The sequence below is a fragment of the Hippocampus guttulatus genome, chromosome 16, assembly GCF_054856545.1.
Source record: "Hippocampus guttulatus isolate MCC_2025c chromosome 16, RoL_Hgut_1.0, whole genome shotgun sequence".
In the NCBI taxonomy this organism is placed as follows: domain Eukaryota; kingdom Metazoa; phylum Chordata; class Actinopteri; order Syngnathiformes; family Syngnathidae; genus Hippocampus; species Hippocampus guttulatus.
This window is the reverse complement of record NC_141276.1, coordinates 14,554,324-14,575,970: the sequence shown is the minus strand read 5'-3', so window position 1 is coordinate 14,575,970 and position 21,647 is coordinate 14,554,324. Positions and strand designations below refer to the sequence as shown.

The following is a 21,647-nucleotide window of genomic DNA, read 5'->3' as shown; positions in this document are numbered from 1 at the left end:
TGGGTACTCTGAACTGCTGTTTGGTGCATACATCTTTATTTACAGGCACAAACAGTCAGGACTCGTCCCCCTCCCTCCCAAAGGTGGAAGAACGCTACTATCTCGTCCACCGGTGTCACCCCCAATGTACAGGCATTGAGCAGGGAGGGGAGGGGGGGGGGGCAATGAGTATGACCACACCTGCTCTGCACCTCTCACTGTGGGCAACACCAGAGTGAAACACCAGATCGAGCTGGTGAGCTGGTACGAGAGGTACGAGGCAAATCCGACTCTGTCAAGTTGGAACTTCTCTATCTCGTACATCAGCTCAGGCTCCTTCCCTGCAAGAGAGGTGACATTCCATGTCGGAGGAGCTAGTTTCTGCAGCCAGGGATCAAACCGCCAAAGACCTTTGGCCGCCGCCCAGTTCACTTTGCACCTGATCCCTTTGGCCCCTGCCATATGTGGTGAGCCCATGGGAAGGGGGACCCACGTTGCCTCTTTAGGCTGAGCCCCATGAGTGTATAAAACCCCAGACAATTTAGCTTCGTGGATGATTGGGACCCCCCAGCCCCTCCCCACCACGGAAAGGTGACGGCTCATGGAGGGGTTCATTCATTCAATTTTTGTGTGCGGGTACATGCGGTCACCTATCCTAGCATATTTCTTGCCATGGTGAAATCAGCTAGTTTTCGGGGCCGATCTGTCTCACCAGATGCCTCAGTCGAGGCCTGACACAGCTAACGCTAATCTGTGTATTCACAAGAACTTTACCGAGGTAATCATCGGTTTATTTAAGTTTCAGGTTTCATTCCATTGTCACATTAAAAGCGTTTCATCACAAAGGGACCATATTGCACCTGTTAATGAGTGTAGCTGTGTGGCACATAACATTAGCATACACAACTACCCTCACGCCCATGTAGACAATTTAGCCAAACATGACCGGAATGCTGGTTACACTGTTAGCTAAAATTAATCTGTGCTGGCATTGCAGCTTTGCTTATACTGTATTTTGGCTTTGACATGATAGGGCTCTGCCCGCCCAGAAAAGTGGTTCTTTTGCTTTGAAACGTCTGGCAGCTGCCAGTGCCAAGCCATTGGCTGAGGCTGACTTTGTGTGGGAGTGGTTATTATGTTAATTATCCCCACTCCCACTGCTTCATAACCGTGAGGCGGAAGTAGTCAACAGAATGGCTCACTCACAGCACAGGTGGGTGGGCATGCCCAAAACACAACTAATTCCTTTCAGTGCAAAAAAACCCCAAAAACGTCCATATTCCAAAATACAAGTATGTATCCTTCTTCCATCCATATTCCGATCCGCTTTATCCTCACAAGGGTTGCCGGGGGTGCTGGCGCCTATCCCAGCTATCTTCGGGTAGTAGGCGGGGGACACCCTGAACCGGTTGCCAGCCAATCGCAGAGCACACGTAGACGAACAACCTTTTGCACTCCCAATCACACTTAGGGACAATTTAGTGTGTTCAATCAGCCTGTCACGCATGTTTTTGGAATGTGGGAGGAAAACGGAGTACCCGGAGAAAACCCACACAGGCACGGTAAAAACATGCAAACTCCACACAGGAAGGAATCGAACCCTGCACCTCTGCACTGTGAGGCGGACATGCTCACTAGTTGGTCACCGTGCTGCCGGTCAAGTAACACATGGACAATTTGCTCATATATAGAGATTTTTTTTATTGCACAGATTTTAATCATTGCTTCCTCAGTAACACTTACTGGAATGATTTTGTTCACGAAAGGTCATTATCTCAGAGGTCATTTTGACACTGCAGGTTAAACAAATGTGTCACTGTAAAGTTCTCGTGTCGATTTTTTTGATGTTTTTTAAAAAAACATTTTAAGTAGTTGATCAATGACACCGATGAACTCCCTCAAGTGATATGTCCAAATGGCTGCTGGGACAAAGGCCTTTTTGAATGACTGTTTGGTTCACAGGAAATCCACAACATATGTGCAAACCATTAAATAAATAATATATACATGCATGATTGATTAGCTTATTTGATAAACAAGAATATGAATTACACTCAATCAGGCGATTAATAACAAAACAAAAATGGGCATATGTTGATCTTAACGCTGTGTTAGTATTTGTATTCACATTCACAACTTTCAAAAGATTTGCACCACGAACCACGTTTTAAGATTAAAACAGACACACCAGTCGCTCAGCACAAACGTGCCCTATAGTGTTACTCAATGCAGTCGTGAAGGTAGTAACGATTCTTTGTAATCGATCACAGAACATGCGTTTCACACATCATGCATTGTTGTAATGGTCCATGGTTGCACACATCTCATGAACCATTCCAGTTTTCCTGCAAGCTTTGGCGTCAAGGTAAAGCCGGACTTTGACTGCTGCCGACGAACAAGAATCCACGGCAGAACCACGTGTCGTTTTCATGAATGCAGTGAAGACACTGACAGGGGATGACTTCAGCTACCCCTTTGAATCGTAGAACGTGGCAACAAGTGTTGCCAGAGTTTCCAGTTTATGCACAGACTCATACAAATGAAAAGAAAACACAAAAAGTGTAGCTGAGAAATTTCAGAAATATTCTGTTGGTCAGTCCCATGTGAATTCAGGAGAATTGACTGCAATTTGGTGGGTAATTGATGCAAAACACCAGAATGTTTTCAATTTGTCTAAAGGATAAGGATGACATGTAGAATACAAAAGTAGTGTATTTAAAAAAAAAAATTGTCATCATAAGATGACAGTAGTTGGGGCCTCAGTCCATTTGCTGTGTGTAGCGACTGGAGCAAGTATGGCCTTTCCATTCACAGTAGCGTGCTACGTCAAAGGGATGGAGGGATGCGTAGTGCAGGACGAAAAGTCGACCACATTAACATGAAATGTGTATTTTCTGGGCCAATATGAGACTGCAAAATATTCACAATGCTTCTTTGTAACAGGCCAACTTGCCATTTCGGAAATGTGTCCATTTTTTTTGGTTTATTTATTTATTTAGCATACCCACGAATGACTGTAAAATCCCCCGTAATTCTCATGGAATGTTTGCCACTTTGAAAATTCCCAGAATTTTGCGAGTTAGGGAATTCATGAAGCACTAAAGCCATATGACTATGACTATGACATATGACTGTGAATGCAGTCCATATCGTACAGTATTTCCCTTTCCACTCTTTTCACTTGAGTGTAGTGATTAGCATTACACCACAAAAGACTAGAAAATACCAGATGACATTTTATGTTCAAGCAACATTGCTTGAACATAAAAACTAAGTTTAAAATGGAAAAAAACCAAAACATACATTCATGGAGAGGTATTAGTCAGTCCTGTGAAATGCAAAACATCGGAGGAATGTCGGTACACTGGAAAGCACAAATGGGGAAAAGCAAACACGTCTGCCGCACCTAACTGGCTCCTGACGACCATGCAACACTTGAAATAGAATGACTGGCTTATAAATATCAACCAATAAATAAGAGCATGTCCTTCACACTTGTTTGGGTCAGATGTTGACTGTGAGCTGATTAGAAAAGTCTGTAGTTCCAGAAACTGGAGAAGACCGAGATCTGCAGGTACACGAGAAGAATCTTAGAATCATCTCTAGAATCTAGAATCATTAGAGAAGAATCATCTCTTAAACCTCATTAAAAGTTTTGCGATGATTTATCTTGGCCTCATTTTTTTGATTTCACGGCAAAGGCATTCAAACATAATTGTGTAGACTTTTTAGATCCATTGTGAACGGACAGACAGATGGAGTGGATATAAATAGTCTAAACGTCCCCTGTTCAAGTGCCAGGATTTTGTGATGGGAAAAAAATGAGACCAAGGGAAATAATAATGGCATTTAGTGTGCGGACTTCTTTTATGTATTCTGGACAGACCGAGTGTATTTTGCACCTATAATTGGCAACATTTTTCACAGCCCGGCTTTGTTTAGCAGAGATGTCGGCGCTGTTGCAAAGTGCAGATGCATATTTGGAACTGAGAGTCGCCGCTTGGAATTGAAACGGATTTGCATGGGACAGGGGAAGTGAACCAATCTCTTTTTTCGTCAATGGATGCAACAGCTTGTTTGCTTTCAAATTTAGCTTGTGGCAGACGTGTGCACATTTTGAGCATGACGTATCTGATCCACTGGTGAAAGGATACTTTGATTCTCTCCTCTTTCATCTAGAACTGCTTCAAACTACAAAGCGTATGCAGGAAAAGTGGTTAGGATTGCACGACTGTTCGTGTCTTATGTTGTGTTATATTATTTTGTTATTTTATGTTGAGTGTTCTGTAAAGCGCTTTGGTACAGCTGCCACTGTTGTGAAAGCGCTATATAAATAAAGACGTATTGTATTCAAAGATGGAAAATCCAGGTCCAGGAAGTTAAAACCCTGCCACAGTTTGTTTTTTGCCAAAGGTGTTTCTACTCAACCAGTAGGTAGATGAGCTTGTTTAACTTCCGGTTGAGTAGAAGCACCTGTGGCTTAGTTGAGTTGAGTAAAGCCAAACTGTGGCAGTGTTTTTGTATTCTGGATGTGGATTACCCATCTATGTAACTATAGAATAGAGCCTATTTGAGGTACAACATGGTGTTTAGGTGGAGACTAAATAACGACTGCTATCAGTAAGAGGCACACACACACACACACACACACGTACCTTGTCTTTGAGCTGCTGACAAAGTTGTAGCGAGATGGTGAAAAACACCAGTGTATCATTTAGCCAAGGGACGACACACTCCACCTTATGCACATGGCTCACCTCAAACCGGTTGTTGTTGAGCTCACTGAGGAGGCAAGAAGAAGCAACAAAAAAATAAATAAATTCACAAAGCAGTGTTTATAAACTTCGAACAATGCTTTAAGTTGTTGATCATGAAACACAATTTAGCTGTCTACAAAAAAAAAAAGCTCCATGGTCTAGGACATGCATGTCCAGCTCCGGGCCTGTAGGGCCGCTGTCCTGCCTGTTTTCCATCTCCCACGGCTGCAACACACCTGATTCAGATGAATGGCTCATCAGCCAGCTGTGAAGCATCATGAGTACGATCCTGATTATTTGAATCAGGTGTGAGAGCTGGAAAACAGGCAGGACAGCGGCCCCTGAGGACCGAGTTTGGACACCCCTGGTCTAGGACGAATTCCAATCAGGCAAAATTATTATTGGTCTCAAAATGGATGCCCATCCTGACAAAATGATTAATTTTTTAAAAATCTGGGCTTATCGAGCAATTGATTCAAACCTGCATCATCTGCATGAAAGGCTGCCGCGTGTACCACTATAAACTTCATAGATTGATTGGTGGAATGACTTGCTACAAGACAACAGACAAATTGATTTCATCTTACAACATGGCCCCGGGATTGTGCAACACAGAGCTTCCAGATGGCTTGAAATTCTAACAAGAAACAAGAAAAAAAACGATTACGTTACAGCTCACGCAACTTATGCAGTACAGTATTTAAATGGCATCATGTGTTCAAACCTTGGTGGTGTTGGGCGGCAGCACGTGAAGCTGGTAGACGGTGAGACACAGTTTGCTTAAATTGATGTAAAAATTCACCATCACGTCACCGGGCATGGGAGGAGTGAACATTTTCTGATGGAATAATATACCTTGTTAGGGCATGTTTGTCTTGTGCAAACTACTGTACATTGTAGAGTCAAACAGACAATCGTTAACACGCACACACAGTTTTTATTTACTTACATTTGCCTTTATTTGTACAGATGGGGGGGGGGGGGGATTAGCTTTACTCACGGCACTTCCATGATATAAATCCAATATATCGTTCTCATTATTGCATTATGTCTTTTGCCACTCATTGAGTAGATCTTCGTCGAACTATTTTCCCTACGATACCGACAGTTAAATTCAAAAGTATACATTTCCTCATGTCATTGTGTCATTGTGAAAATGAATTTCTCTTTCTCTCTCTTCCTTTTAAACGCAAAGGCTAACAATTTATTTTCAGTTCTCTTCTTCCAGAATAAAAAATACACACTGGTGAGGCGTTTGACTGCCAGTGCAACAAAGCGATTCAAGAAGAAGCATAAAAGGGTCATTGGAGTGGCCACAACCCAGTAGAAATCTTTGGAAGGAACCGAAGCTGTGATGGTCTTTCTCTGTCTGTTTGTTTTCTTTTAGCATCAGCTGGGGAGGAAGGCGTGCCTCTCCAGCAGCGCACCTGTTTCTTGTTCCCAATCAAGACTAGTCAAGTATTTAAGGACTGCCAAAATCCCAAATCTGTCGGATTATTGACCTTGCTCACTTGTTTATGCTCAAGTGATATGTTCTAGACCTCTTGCTTGTTCATCGTGGCTCGTTTCGCTTGATTCTATTATTGGTTCGCAAGTCATTTTGGACTATATAAGTTTCGTGTGTTTGGATTCTTGCCATTTCATTTTGAGTACTTTCAGTTGAAGTTTGCAGGCGCTTTCTATTCATATCTGGTTTTCCTGGCTTGTTGTTGCCCTGCTATTTCTGTTTTGTCGGTACTTCGGTGAATCGACTTTGTACGTTCCCACAAGCTGTGGGTGGTGACTAAAAAGAACAAGGTCACAGAGACAAGTGACCGAAATGAGTTTTTTCTCTCAGTGCCCAAAACTGGACATGCCTGGTGCCGTGCCACTTAGACAGTAGACCGATACGGTGGCTCGCGCATCTGATCATGATTCCTCCCAGATGCTTCGCTGGCGAGGTGTTTTGGCACCTCCCACTAGAAGACTCAAGAAACACTGCAGACCAGGAGTCTCAAACTCACTTTACATGCGGGCCTCCGAATGAGACAGACCACACTATTTAGCACGGAGATAGTGCGAACATATACATCACCCATATCAAACTCTCGCGGGCCACACTAACATTAAACTTTGAGATCACGGCGAGGGTCTCAAACTAGCGTGAGTTTGAGACCCTATTGGAGACTCTCTTGACTGGGCTGGGGATAGCTTTGGTGAGGTGAATTTGGAATTCCTTGCTCGGGGTGCTGCCCCCGTAACTCGAGCCCAGACAAGCAGAAAAAAGACAGATAGACGAATGGCTTATGAATTCTAACCTCAAATGAGTTATGATGACGAATAATATTGATTGCGGCCTGAAATTGCCAATTCTGTCTGGAGCCAATGAGTTTAAAGTGAAAAATAGTTTGTACCATCAGTCCACTGGTGGCCAATTCAGGCAGTGTCATGGACGCTGGGGTGGTGAGACGGTTTCGTGCACGTGTCAGCTGGAGCATCACAGCATCCATTAGCTATAACAACAACAGGAAGGTGAGGTTCGCATAATATGTGCATGGTGATAGACTGTTCTTCAGGACAAACCTTGTTAACCTCTGCCCCCGTTTTGAAGTCGTAGTTCTCATCATGGCTGTTTAACAACTGAAGTGCCTGCGTCACATGATTTCGTGCATCCTGGATCTGAAACAAGGAAGGAAGAATACATGCAAAGAGGGGAGAGAGATAAGTTGGCTGTGAATTTAGTTGAGGGGGGCAAGGGATTTAGGGAGCTTTCCCTTCGGTCTCTGCATTGCCTAAATCCAAACTGATATGCACAAATATCTTGTTTTGCTTAAAACACAGATTATTCTGAGAGCATTCACGTTCGGGGGGGTTGAAATGATTTTATTAGTTTTTAGATGTCTTAACAGTCTAAGGACAGCTTATTTATCTGACCTGCTTTTATCATATCAACCAGCACTGTTCCTGAGGTCCTCTGGCACTGGCCCTTCTAATTATTCCCAGGATGAGGACCGAAACATGTGGCGGGGCTGCATTCAGCCATTTTGGTCCCCAGCTATGGAATAACTTGCCAGACGACATCAGGTCCGCAGAGACTGTTGCTGTTTTTAAGAGGAGGCTTAAAGCACAACTTTTTTAGCTTGGCTTATTTAAATTACATTTATCCCCCCCCCCTCCTCCCCCCAAGAGCCAGTGTTTCCTCTTTGGAGGGGGGGGTGTATGGTTGCTGTCACTCAGCGTGGATCAGCTGCCCTCGGGTGCTTTTTCTCCTCATATTGTTTCTCTGTGCCTTACCATGTTTTTTAATATCAGGATCATTATGGTATGTGTGCAAGTTTGATATGTTTGTGTGTGTGTGTAGGCATGCTTGTGGGATATACATTTGTGTATGTTGAGGGGAGGCGGCTCTTTATGTTGTAAGTTTTGAATATTTTAACTGTACAGCATTTTGAGTTGCATTTTTATGTATGAAAAGTGCTACATAAATAAAGTTAGATGAATACATGCAGTTGCTTTGTTTTGAAAAACAATCACTGCTGTGGAATGCTTATGACTCAAGCTATTTAAATCCAGATGAATCATTTCGCTCGACATCGCGTTTGCCTTCGACAAAATATGTTGAAACTCGAACAGTATTGTGAGATCATAGTTGCGATGAGTATTAAAAAAAAAGCGCGTTGGAGACTCGGCAGGCCTGACTACCACCCGTGACCCCCCCAAACAATGGCAGCTGCAGAGAGAGATGACGTGAGAAGGGCCAGGGGTATCAAGCTGCCATGGCACATTGCTGCTCAACGGCCAATGCTGAGTAGAAAAAACGTCTGAAGCGTTCTGTCTGATGGAGGTGAGTGGCAGCTGTCAGCTTCCCTATATTTCAGTTCTCCCACTGTGCATGATTTGAATCACCTGGATTCATCATCTGGCAAGACCCAGATTGATAATGGACATCACTCAAAAGGAGTTCGCAATCTGAGCTCGGGACAAAATGGATTTTCCGGGTTTTGTAAACTCACAAATCCCGCAAGAATTCAGCATGCAGGCAAGGTTACCGAAAAGTGACGGGTTACAGTAGTAAGTGACCTGGGGGTTGCGTGGGTGCTATGCAGCCCGCCAACTGTCAATGTCACATCATAAGCTCTTCAAACTATGTTAAGTTTGTTCTGGATGTATGCCAACGTCGTTATGTGAGTCTACAACACTTTGTGTGCACTTTGACGAAAACGCTGACTTTACAAACTGCCTCAGGAGCCTAACGACAGTGTGAAACAAGATACAATACTTGCAGCAAGTAAAGCAAAACCATAGCCATGATCAGGGCTCTGTGATCACTTATTCATAATCATTAAAACATACAATCTTGGTATTTTCCCACAGGTGTTTCTGCAATTGATGACAATTTGTCCAACTGATCGCCCATGTTTGTCAACCTGTTTATTCAAGAGGTAGTGAGATCAATGGGAGCAGAGCTGTAACAAAAAGTTTCACTTGTGAAATTTCAAATATGAACACCAAAACCTGGAAGGTAAACAACTAATTTTTATGATATACTGTAATCACTAATAGATTGGAAGGCTAAATCACAGGTAAACCTTGGTTAGCAGGTACAGTATTGTGATTATCAATAGGTACATCTCAATAAATTGAACTATTGTGGAAAATTGTATTTTATTGTGGTACTGTAGTTCAATACAGGGCGGCCGGTGGTCGACTGGTTAGCACGTTGGCCTCAAATTGAGGAGGTGCAGGGTTCGATTTTCCAGCTCCGGCCTTCCTGTGTGGAGTTTGAATGTTCTCCCGATGCCTGTGTGGGTTTTCTCCGGGTATTCCGGTTTCCTCCCATATTGCAGAAACATGCGTGGCAGGTTAATGGAACACTCTAAATTGTTACAAGGTGTGAGTGTGAGCATGGATGGTTGCTCGTCTCTGCATGCCCTGCGACTGGCTGGCAACCGGTTCAGGGTGTCCCCCCGCCTACTGCTCAAAGACAGCTAGAATAGGCTCCAGCACCGCCGCGACCTTTGTGAGGATAAGTGGATCCAAAAATGGATGGATGGATGGATGGATGGATAGTTCAATGAAAAAAGTGAAACTAAATAAATTGATTTCACACAAATTACATGACTACATGATGTTGTGATTTTCATGATTGTCGCTTCCTGCTCACCAAAACCCCAAATTTTACTCCCTCAAGCAACATGTTTTTTTGGGGGGTAAGAAAAAGTAGTAATAATTAAATATTAATTAACTAAATAATTGCACACCATGACACACATCCAAAATTCGGTTGGTAGAAAAACATTGAAATGTCGTGGCTTGAACCATGGAGTTGAATCGAGCCGCATTTACCTGCTGTAATTTCCACTGCTTGTCCTCCCTGAACTGGAAGTGTTGCACTTGACTACTCTTTGCCACCTTCAGATTGATATCCTGTTGCAAGTCAAAACAAAGACGTCGTTGAGCTGGAGCAAATTGTGATGTCATTTTCATAGAAGGAAACCACAAAACACAGGCCAGCTCAACCTCACCGCCTGACTCAGAGCCTCTCCCTGTAGCGTCAGCACTCCTTTCACCTGATCCATGCTGTAAAACAACACTTTTTTTTTTTTTATAACTTCAAACCAAAGCAACATGTAATAAATGTGTTCATGTTGGAAGTCATGACCTCCATAGATAGCTCGAATACAATCCATCACAAATGAGCAATGGTAAGTGGCATTACGTTGAGCTGCCCAGGATGAAGTTTTCCTGTTTGAGCTGACTCTCCAGGCCAGGCGTCGGCATAGTGAAACGTCTTGAAGCCTCCTGTGAAAGAGCAAAACAAAATGCAGACATCAGGAGAGAACCGGGGGGGGGGGGGGGGGGGGGTGTTGCAATCAATGCTCTCAAAAGAGGATCAATATTAATTGAGGAGGACTTTTGACCTGTGCAAAAGAAAGGGCCACGCTTAAGTGTCAACAAAGTGATGGTTGACCTTTGATTTGTAAACCTCACCTGCACAATTCCTGAACACATGGGCAATCTGGAACTAATAAATAAGGACGGGCTCGAGCAAAAAAGTGCATCTACAACTTCATCAGTTTATAGAGTAAAAATATATATATATTAGAGCTGTCAGTTTAGCGTGTTATTATCGGCATTAATTTAAATGAATTTTAATGGCATTAAATTTTTTCTCGCGAGATTAACGCGGCACACGTCACAGCGGATGTTACGTTGCTCTATAAATATACCAGAAATAAAACAACAAGCGCGCTGCACAGGTCCACACCCATGTCTGTTTTGCCAGCCACGGCAGCGCGAGACACTGAAAACGGATACTTAAAGAGTTTATGAATGGAAAATTTACTTTTAAAAAGTTGCCAGATAGTTCCACTGACAAGACCAAAGTTACCTGGATGTCGTAAACTGAGCTATCATCATAGCACGTCGAGTCTGAAATACCACTTAATGGTGAAGCACACAGCTGATGTAAGTACTCCGCCCCCTCGTCTAAGACAGACAGCTATGGATCATTTCAAAGCGAAGAAAATGGATGACATGACGAAGAACAAATTTGCTGAAGCCATAGCTAAATGTATGGCTACTGCATGCAAGCCTGTCAACATTGTCCACAGCCAGACTCAAGCTGAAATCATTCGCATTGCATCTAACGACTCCACTCCGGATTGCCAGCGACAGCCTCCTGTTTCGGGAGACAAATAAGAGACTAGGTTGATGAGCCTCTGGTGAATAAAGAGCAGGCATTCTGTTGAGTACGATGTATGCCACTGACATGATTGTTACTTGTTTGGAACTATTTTGTGTGGAAGGTTACCGTGTTCCGTGTCCATATAAGTAATGGGGGTGGAGCTTCTCTGTGTTCGTCTGACAGCGACGGTGCGCTGAGGCACGTCGAGAGTTCAGCGGTGCAGTGGTAGCGACCTAGCGACCACACTGAAAATAAAACATCTCCAGTGTTGTCATCGAACCAAGTGTAGTCATTCGAAATGATGTCGACACAAAACCATAGAGAGACTTCCGCGCAAGAAGGACCAACAGAATCAACATAGCCTGACTGCTGTGTTCAAAGCAAACTTGAGAAAAACGAAGTATGCAACCATGGCTTAAATCCACTATAAACTGAGTACTAGTTTACCTTAGATGTGCACTTTATAATTTTATATTGCTCTGTTTTGATTCCATAAAAAGAGCTATTAAAGCAGCTGTTTTGTGACAAAATATTTTTTTCACTGTTGTTGATGGACAGTAATATTGTGTGAGAGATTATGTGTGAATAACTGCTCCAAGTGAAAAATGTTCAGGTAAAATTGAAAATCGAAATTGTTATTTCAGTAAATATTTGCATTTTGCACGGAGAAAACTGATTCATGATTCCATGTTGATGAGAGCATTAAAACGGGAAAAAATAGGACAAAAAAAATATATGGAAATATAAGGAAATTCAGAAACGATAAAATAATGTGAGTAATCATGATTAATTATGAGTTAATGTTGACAGTTGCGTTTTTAATTAGATGAAATATTTTAATCGTTTGACAGCTGTAATATATATATATATATATATAAGGCGGCTGGATAGCTCAGTTGGTAAGGCATCGGTTTGGCGTACGGGAGACGGTGGTTCGAATCCCGCTTGGGGCAAAAATGAGCACATAACACCATCCAGTGTGGGTCCTTGGGCAAGATCCTTCATGCTAATGCCTACCTCATACAATGATGAGAGACAATAAAACGAAGAACCATCAGACGTCGCCCGGCCAAAAAAGGTCTGCGTCAGGTGCTGGGGAACCAGAGCACCTTGATGAAAAATGGGCTACTGGAACAAAGCGGAGATGGGCGAGATGCGATATCATGGCTCTGTTGGAATGCTACTACTCAAGCAACCCTAGTCAGAGGGGTTACATGCAGAGAATGTGGGCAAAATGGTTACTTCAAAACCCACAGTCACGGTTGACCACGAAACAGCTGGTAGTCAGTGTTCGAACATTCACAAACGTCAACTGCTGTCACAACTTGAGATTGATGAGGTACAACGCAGGTTCCATGGTGAAGGGCCCCAGGCTGCCAGATCAGAGGAGGAGGTCATACCAGAGATTGGGAGGCAAGCCCCAATGAATGCAGATGATGAGATTGGGAGGCCAGCCCCAATGAATGAAATGCTGAGCGAGGCAGCAACTGACCTGAAAGCTAAGATCATGGCAAGAATGAAAGCTGGGCAACCTAGAAACCGATTACAACGGCTATGTGAAGTACCACCTGAAAGTCTCATGGAAAGTGTGAATGCAGCACTGAGGGCGATCCCTACCGTAACGATCACGGAAACCAATGAGCTGATATACGCTTCAGCATAAGTGATCCTAGAGATGCTTGGCTATAGAGCAACCTTAGAAGCCATGAGATACGTTACGCACCATGGAAAAGACGTTTGGAGGCTAAGATCAAGGCGGCTCGGAAAGATGTAAGTCAATTGACAGAGGCCCAGAGAGGTGTGATGAAAAGGCCGATACCCGAGAGGTACATCCAGATGACCATACCTGAATCACTCGAAACTGCCAAAGCCTTGTCCAGCCGCCTGAAGCGGTACACGAAAGAGAATGAGGCCAGACGAATAAACAGGCTGTTGGCAACACAACCTGCGAAAGTGTACGCTCAGTGGCAGGGTCCTAACAACAGACTGAAAGGTACTGGAAAGGCATATGGGAGAAGGAGGTTGCACATAACAGCAGTGCACAATGGCTGGTGACCCTGAGAGAGGAACACAGCAACCTCCCTGAACAGAACCCAGTTACTATAACAGTGGCAGACATACAGGAAAGAGTCTCAGATATGAAGAACTGGACAGCACCAGGCCCGGACATGGTCCACACATACTGGCTAAAGAAACTCACAGCACTCCATGAGCGCCAAGCAGCACAAATGAACCTGCTGCTGAGGGATGGGACTCACCCAGGATGGCTAACCGAAGGGCGAACGATCTTGATCATGAAGAATCCCTCAAAGGGTGCAGTCCCATCCAACTATCGGCCAATAACCTGTCTCTCCACAACATGGAAGCTCATGTCAGGCATCATTGCGGCTAAGATAAGTGGACACATGGATAAATACATGAGCGAAGCACAGAAGAGCATTGGAAGAGATACCAGAGGAGCCAAACATCAGCTCCTGGTTGACAGAACAGTTGCACAAGACTGCAGGTCCCGACATACCAACCTGTGCACAGCCTGGATTGATTACAAGAAAGCCTATGACTCGATGCCACATACATGGATCACTGAATGCTTGGAGTTGTAAAAGGTGAACAGGACCCTAAGAGCCTTCGTTGCGAACTCGATGAAGATGTGGAAAACCACACTTAAAGCCAATGGCAAGCCACTTACCCAAGTGTCCATCAAATGTGGCATATACCAAGGTGATGCACTCTCCCCACTGCTGTTCTGCATAGGACTGAACCCCCTAAGCCAAGTAATCACCAAGACAGGCTATGGATACCGCCTCAGAAATGGAGCTACGATCAGTCACCTCCTCTACATTGATGACATAAAGCTGTATGCTAAGAGCGAAAGGGACATAGACTCCCTGATCCACAAAACCAGGATCTACAGCAGTGACATCGGGATGTCATTCGGGCTTGAGAAATGTAGTCGGATGATGACTAAAAGAGGAAAGGTAGTCGGCACTGAAGGAGTCTCACTCCCTGAAAGAACAATAGCAGACATTGAGGACAGCTACAAGTACCTCGGTATACCACAAGCCAATGGCAACCTCGCACTGGCAACAAGGAAAGCGGCTACGGCCAAATACCTCCAGCGAGTGAGGCAAGTCCTAAGAAGCCAGCTCAAGGGCAAGAAAAAGACCCGGGCAATAAACAGCTATGCCCTGCCAGTGATCAGATACCCTGCAGGAATAATAAGGTGGCCAAAAGAAGAGATTCAGACCACGGACGTTAAGACCCGAAAGCTCCTAACCATGCATGGAGGGTTCCATCCCAAATCCAGCACCCTGAGACTGTACGCAAGCCGAAAGGAAGGAGGCCGGGAACTAGTGAGTGTGAGAGCCACTGTCCAGGATGAAAGATTCAAGCTCCATGAATACATCAAGGAGAAGGCTCCAACGAATGACGTACTCAGAGAATGTCTCAGACAATGGGGAACAGAGGATGAGGCGCTGGAAGAGGGACCATCATGGGAGGACAAGCCCCAACACGGGATGTACCACCGGACCATAACTGAAGTGGCTGATCTCAAGAAGTCCTACCAGTGGCTTGAGAGGGCTGGCCTGAAGGACAGCACAGAGGCACTCATCCACCACACCAGACAAGACCCAAGGTGTAGGTTGTGCACAGAGGCACCTGAGACGATCCAACACATAACTGCAGGGTGTAAGATGCTGGCAGGGAAAGCCTACATGGAACGCCATAACCAGGTGGCTGGCATAGTCTACCGAAACATCTGTGCGGAGTATGGATTGGAAATCCCAAGGTCAAAATGGGAAACACCTCCGAAGGTGGTGGAGAATGACAGAGCAAAGATCCTGTGGGACTTCCAGATCCAGACTGACAAGATGGTAATGGCGAACCAACCAGATATCGTGATCATAGATAAAGGGCAGAGGAAAGCCATTGTAGTGGATGTAGCAGTCCCAAGTGATGGAAACATCAGAAAGAAGGTACACGAGAAACTCGAGAAATACCAAGGGCTCAGAGAGGAGCTGGAGAGAGCCTGGAAGGTAAAGGTGACAGTCGTGCCTGTGGTGGTCAGAGCACTCGGGGCAGTGACCCCCAAACTAGATGAGTGGTTGCAACAGATCCCGGGAACAACATCGGACATCTCAGTCCAGAAAAGCGCAGTGCTGGGAACAGCAAGGATGCGCAGACTGCGCAGAACCCTCAAGCTTCCTGGCCTCTGGTAGAGGACCCGAGCTGAATGAGGGACGGACACCACCCGAGGGGTGTCCGTTTTATATATATATATATATCCATCCATCCATTTTCCGAACCGCTTGATCCTCACTAGGGTCGCGGGGGGTGCTGGAGCCTATCCCAGCCATCTCCGGGCAGTAGGCGGGGGACACCCTGAATCAGTTGCCAGCCAATCGCAGGGCACACAGAGACGAACAACCATCCACGCCCACACTCACACCTAGGGACAATTTAGAGTGTCCAATCAACCTGCCATGCATGTTTTTGGAATGTGGGAGGAAACCGGAGCACCCGGAGAAAACCCACGCAGGCCCGGGGAGAACATGCAAACTCCACACAGGGAGGCCGGAGCTGGAATCGAACTGTGAAGCCGACGTGCTAACCACTGGACTACCGGGCCGCCCTATATATATATATATATGTATATATACAGTATATATTGATGACGTTATTCACTCTCAAAACTCATTAGTGTAACAGAACTGAAGATGTGGATGTTTGGGTTTTTAACAGCTCATGTCCCACAGCAGATGCATGTGGCAATCGTGACATATTGTTTTTAATTAGATGAAATATTTTAATCGTTTGACAGCTGTAATATATATATATATATATATATATATATATATATATATAAGGCGGCTGGATAGCTCAGTTGGTAAGGCATCGGTTTGGCGTACGGGAGACGGTGGTTCGAATCCCGCTTGGGGCAAAAATGAGCACATAACACCATCCAGTGTGGGTCCTTGGGCAAGATCCTTCATGCTAATGCCTACCTCATACAATGATGAGAGACAATAAAACGAAGAACCATCAGACGTCGCCCGGCCAAAAAAGGTCTGCGTCAGGTGCTGGGGAACCAGAGCACCTTGATGAAAAATGGGCTACTGGAACAAAGCGGAGATGGGCGAGATGCGATATCATGGCTCTGTTGGAATGCTACTACTCAAGCAACCCTAGTCAGAGGGGTTACATGCAGAGAATGTGGGCAAAATGGTTACTTCAAAACCCACAGTCACGGTTGACCACGAAACAGCTGGTAGTCAGTGTTCGAACATTCACAAACGTCAACTGCTGTCACAACTTGAGATTGATGAGGTACAACGCAGGTTCCATGGTGAAGGGCCCCAGGCTGCCAGATCAGAGGAGGAGGTCATACCAGAGATTGGGAGGCAAGCCCCAATGAATGCAGATGATGAGATTGGGAGGCCAGCCCCAATGAATGAAATGCTGAGCGAGGCAGCAACTGACCTGAAAGCTAAGATCATGGCAAGAATGAAAGCTGGGCAACCTAGAAACCGATTACAACGGCTATGTGAAGTACCACCTGAAAGTCTCATGGAAAGTGTGAATGCAGCACTGAGGGCGATCCCTACCGTAACGATCACGGAAACCAATGAGCTGATATACGCTTCAGCATAAGTGATCCTAGAGATGCTTGGCTATAGAGCAACCTTAGAAGCCATGAGATACGTTACGCACCATGGAAAAGACGTTTGGAGGCTAAGATCAAGGCGGCTCGGAAAGATGTAAGTCAATTGACAGAGGCCCAGAGAGGTGTGATGAAAAGGCCGATACCCGAGAGGTACATCCAGATGACCATACCTGAATCACTCGAAACTGCCAAAGCCTTGTCCAGCCGCCTGAAGCGGTACACGAAAGAGAATGAGGCCAGACGAATAAACAGGCTGTTGGCAACACAACCTGCGAAAGTGTACGCTCAGTGGCAGGGTCCTAACAACAGACTGAAAGGTACTGGAAAGGCATATGGGAGAAGGAGGTTGCACATAACAGCAGTGCACAATGGCTGGTGACCCTGAGAGAGGAACACAGCAACCTCCCTGAACAGAACCCAGTTACTATAACAGTGGCAGACATACAGGAAAGAGTCTCAGATATGAAGAACTGGACAGCACCAGGCCCGGACATGGTCCACACATACTGGCTAAAGAAACTCACAGCACTCCATGAGCGCCAAGCAGCACAAATGAACCTGCTGCTGAGGGATGGGACTCACCCAGGATGGCTAACCGAAGGGCGAACGATCTTGATCATGAAGAATCCCTCAAAGGGTGCAGTCCCATCCAACTATCGGCCAATAACCTGTCTCTCCACAACATGGAAGCTCATGTCAGGCATCATTGCGGCTAAGATAAGTGGACACATGGATAAATACATGAGCGAAGCACAGAAGAGCATTGGAAGAGATACCAGAGGAGCCAAACATCAGCTCCTGGTTGACAGAACAGTTGCACAAGACTGCAGGTCCCGACATACCAACCTGTGCACAGCCTGGATTGATTACAAGAAAGCCTATGACTCGATGCCACATACATGGATCACTGAATGCTTGGAGTTGTAAAAGGTGAACAGGACCCTAAGAGCCTTCGTTGCGAACTCGATGAAGATGTGGAAAACCACACTTAAAGCCAATGGCAAGCCACTTACCCAAGTGTCCATCAAATGTGGCATATACCAAGGTGATGCACTCTCCCCACTGCTGTTCTGCATAGGACTGAACCCCCTAAGCCAAGTAATCACCAAGACAGGCTATGGATACCGCCTCAGAAATGGAGCTACGATCAGTCACCTCCTCTACATTGATGACATAAAGCTGTATGCTAAGAGCGAAAGGGACATAGACTCCCTGATCCACAAAACCAGGATCTACAGCAGTGACATCGGGATGTCATTCGGGCTTGAGAAATGTAGTCGGATGATGACTAAAAGAGGAAAGGTAGTCGGCACTGAAGGAGTCTCACTCCCTGAAAGAACAATAGCAGACATTGAGGACAGCTACAAGTACCTCGGTATACCACAAGCCAATGGCAACCTCGCACTGGCAACAAGGAAAGCGGCTACGGCCAAATACCTCCAGCGAGTGAGGCAAGTCCTAAGAAGCCAGCTCAAGGGCAAGAAAAAGACCCGGGCAATAAACAGCTATGCCCTGCCAGTGATCAGATACCCTGCAGGAATAATAAGGTGGCCAAAAGAAGAGATTCAGACCACGGACGTTAAGACCCGAAAGCTCCTAACCATGCATGGAGGGTTCCATCCCAAATCCAGCACCCTGAGACTGTACGCAAGCCGAAAGGAAGGAGGCCGGGAACTAGTGAGTGTGAGAGCCACTGTCCAGGATGAAAGATTCAAGCTCCATGAATACATCAAGGAGAAGGCTCCAACGAATGACGTACTCAGAGAATGTCTCAGACAATGGGGAACAGAGGATGAGGCGCTGGAAGAGGGACCATCATGGGAGGACAAGCCCCAACACGGGATGTACCACCGGACCATAACTGAAGTGGCTGATCTCAAGAAGTCCTACCAGTGGCTTGAGAGGGCTGGCCTGAAGGACAGCACAGAGGCACTCATCCACCACACCAGACAAGACCCAAGGTGTAGGTTGTGCACAGAGGCACCTGAGACGATCCAACACATAACTGCAGGGTGTAAGATGCTGGCAGGGAAAGCCTACATGGAACGCCATAACCAGGTGGCTGGCATAGTCTACCGAAACATCTGTGCGGAGTATGGACTGGAAATCCCAAGGTCAAAATGGGAAACACCTCCGAAGGTGGTGGAGAATGACAGAGCAAAGATCCTGTGGGACTTCCAGATCCAGACTGACAAGATGGTAATGGCGAACCAACCAGATATCGTGATCATAGATAAAGGGCAGAGGAAAGCCATTGTAGTGGATGTAGCAGTCCCAAGTGATGGAAACATCAGAAAGAAGGTACACGAGAAACTCGAGAAATACCAAGGGCTCAGAGAGGAGCTGGAGAGAGCCTGGAAGGTAAAGGTGACAGTCGTGCCTGTGGTGGTCAGAGCACTCGGGGCAGTGACCCCCAAACTAGATGAGTGGTTGCAACAGATCCCGGGAACAACATCGGACATCTCAGTCCAGAAAAGCGCAGTGCTGGGAACAGCAAGGATGCGCAGACTGCGCAGAACCCTCAAGCTTCCTGGCCTCTGGTAGAGGACCCGAGCTGAATGAGGGACGGACACCACCCGAGGGGTGTCCGTTTTATATATATATATATATCCATCCATCCATTTTCCGAACCGCTTGATCCTCACTAGGGTCGGGGGCCTATCCCAGCCATCTCCGGGCAGTAGGCGGGGGGCACCCTGAATCAGTTGCCAGCCAATCGCAGGGCACACAGAGACGAACAACCATCCACGCCCACACTCACACCTAGGGACAATTTAGAGTGTCCAATCAACCTGCCATGCATGTTTTTGGAATGTGGGAGGAAACCGGAGCACCCGGAGAAAACCCACGCAGGCCCGGGGAGAACATGCAAACTCCACACAGGGAGGCCGGAGCTGGAATCGAACCCGGTACCTCTGCACTGTGAAGCCGACGTGCTAACCACTGGACTACCGGGCCGCCCTATATATATATATATGTATATATACAGTATATATTGATGACGTTATTCACTCTCAAAACTCATTAGTGTAACAGAACTGAAGATGTGGATGTTTGGGTTTTTAACAGCTCATGTCCCACAGCAGATGCATGTGGCAATCGTGACATATTGTATTGTCAGTTTGTATTGACAGTTTTATTCAAAATTACTAAACCAACATTGCAATAGTCATTTATTTGCAAAGGTGACAAACTCACAAACTCAACTTGTGCAACTTTCCAGTGATATGCTTCCTCCAAATGCTATAACTTAAGGTGGAGCAAAAAGCGGACTTATGTAGAAAAAAAAACAAAAGTTTTCAGTTCGTATAAGACAGTGGTTCTCAATTATTTTCTGTCATGCCCCTCCAAGGAAGAGGAAACCATCTCGCGCCCACCCCCCCGCACGACTATAAATAGTATAATTTGTCTATAAAATTGTTATAAGTAGTCCTTTGCATAACACTCTATCCTTATTCACGTATAAGAGAATAAAAAAAGAAAGAAAGATGGACCAACTTTATGGACCAACTTACAACAAAGAATAGCTTTCGTAACTGGAACAGAAAAGATTTAAAGTGCATCTGAAATTCAAAAATCACATTAAATCCTTAATTTAACAATATTTTTTTAGACTGACTATGTCAAACCATAAGATACTGAAAAATAAAATCAATAACTAATAATGCATTCAAACTAATCACCAACATTATCTCAGGAGCACAATATTTTTAAAAAACTTTAACCAGCAAACAAAAATATATAAAATAATCTGTGCTGTTGTTGTTGTTTTTTTGTTTTTTTTAAATCAAAGATGATGTCTGGATTCATGGCTACAATGAGCATGTTTTGCAATGCACAGCTTTTCGAAGCGAGGTTTGAAGCGGGACACAGCAACTCTCGGCTCCTGCTTAATGTGTAGCCGGGACCTGTATTTTAGTTTACTGAAGTCGCAGTTACAAAGCGGCATGACTGTTGGCAATATTTGGCACGTTTTCGCTGAAAAAAAAGTATTATGCACATTGGATTATAAGGCGTACTGCCAGCTTTTGAGAAAATTGAATGTTGTTAGGTGTGCCTTATAGTGTGGAAAATACGGTCGTCACTGGTAGTTACTCAATGACTAATGACTCAGTCCCTGTGTTGAAAGATTGTTTTAGAACTTGTTTCTCTGCCTACCGGTCGAGAGGACCGATGTTTGAATCTGGCTCATGGATTCATGTGTTAAGTTTGCATGCGCTCTCTGTGCTTGTATGAATTACCCCCAGACGCCTCCCACATTCCAAAAACAAGGATGTGAAGCTCATTTAAGACTCTACTAAATCATGGATGTCAACCTCATGATGGTTTGCCAGATCTGTGAAGACCACATAAGTCAAATTTTCCTTGACTTCAGTTCAAAAGGTAGCACCCTTCCCCCTCAGGTGTGCACACCTCAGCCTGATGGGGTAGACGTGAGATACATGTAGGCGACATCAATCAACAAGTACAGTCACCCTCCGGTGGGTGTAAAAGTATTTCACAGTCCTTTTCAAATGACTGATGACTCCCATTTAACAGTGAGTTTGTAGGTAAGTGGTAACAGGGTTTGACATGATGT

General features: G+C 45.1%; 1 protein-coding gene across 2 annotated transcripts in view; it reads right to left on the bottom strand.

The window, feature by feature from the left end:
• Positions 1 to 1,655: 1,655 nt before the first annotated feature.
• The window catches only part of rogdi (rogdi atypical leucine zipper), a 30,379-nt gene continuing 10,387 nt past the window's right edge, over positions 1,656 to 21,647 (bottom strand). Inside the window, exons 3-13 of one of the 2 annotated variants that reach the window (XM_086132887.1) lie at positions 11,530 to 11,648; positions 11,107 to 11,397; positions 10,435 to 10,517; positions 10,241 to 10,295; positions 10,062 to 10,142; positions 7,299 to 7,394; positions 7,130 to 7,228; positions 5,461 to 5,574; positions 5,324 to 5,373; positions 4,635 to 4,761; positions 1,656 to 3,547 (exon numbers count right to left, since the gene is read on the bottom strand). In XM_086132887.1, coding sequence (XP_085989013.1) covers positions 3,506 to 3,547; positions 4,635 to 4,761; positions 5,324 to 5,373; positions 5,461 to 5,574; positions 7,130 to 7,228; positions 7,299 to 7,394; positions 10,062 to 10,142; positions 10,241 to 10,295; positions 10,435 to 10,496 — 726 coding nt within the window. In that variant the 5' untranslated portion in view covers positions 10,497 to 10,517; positions 11,107 to 11,397; positions 11,530 to 11,648 and the 3' untranslated portion in view covers positions 1,656 to 3,505. The remainder of the gene's footprint in view (positions 3,548 to 4,634; positions 4,762 to 5,323; positions 5,374 to 5,460; positions 5,575 to 7,129; positions 7,229 to 7,298; positions 7,395 to 10,061; positions 10,143 to 10,240; positions 10,296 to 10,434; positions 10,518 to 11,106; positions 11,398 to 11,529; positions 11,649 to 21,647) is intronic. The other variant, XM_086132886.1, reaches the window with a different exon arrangement.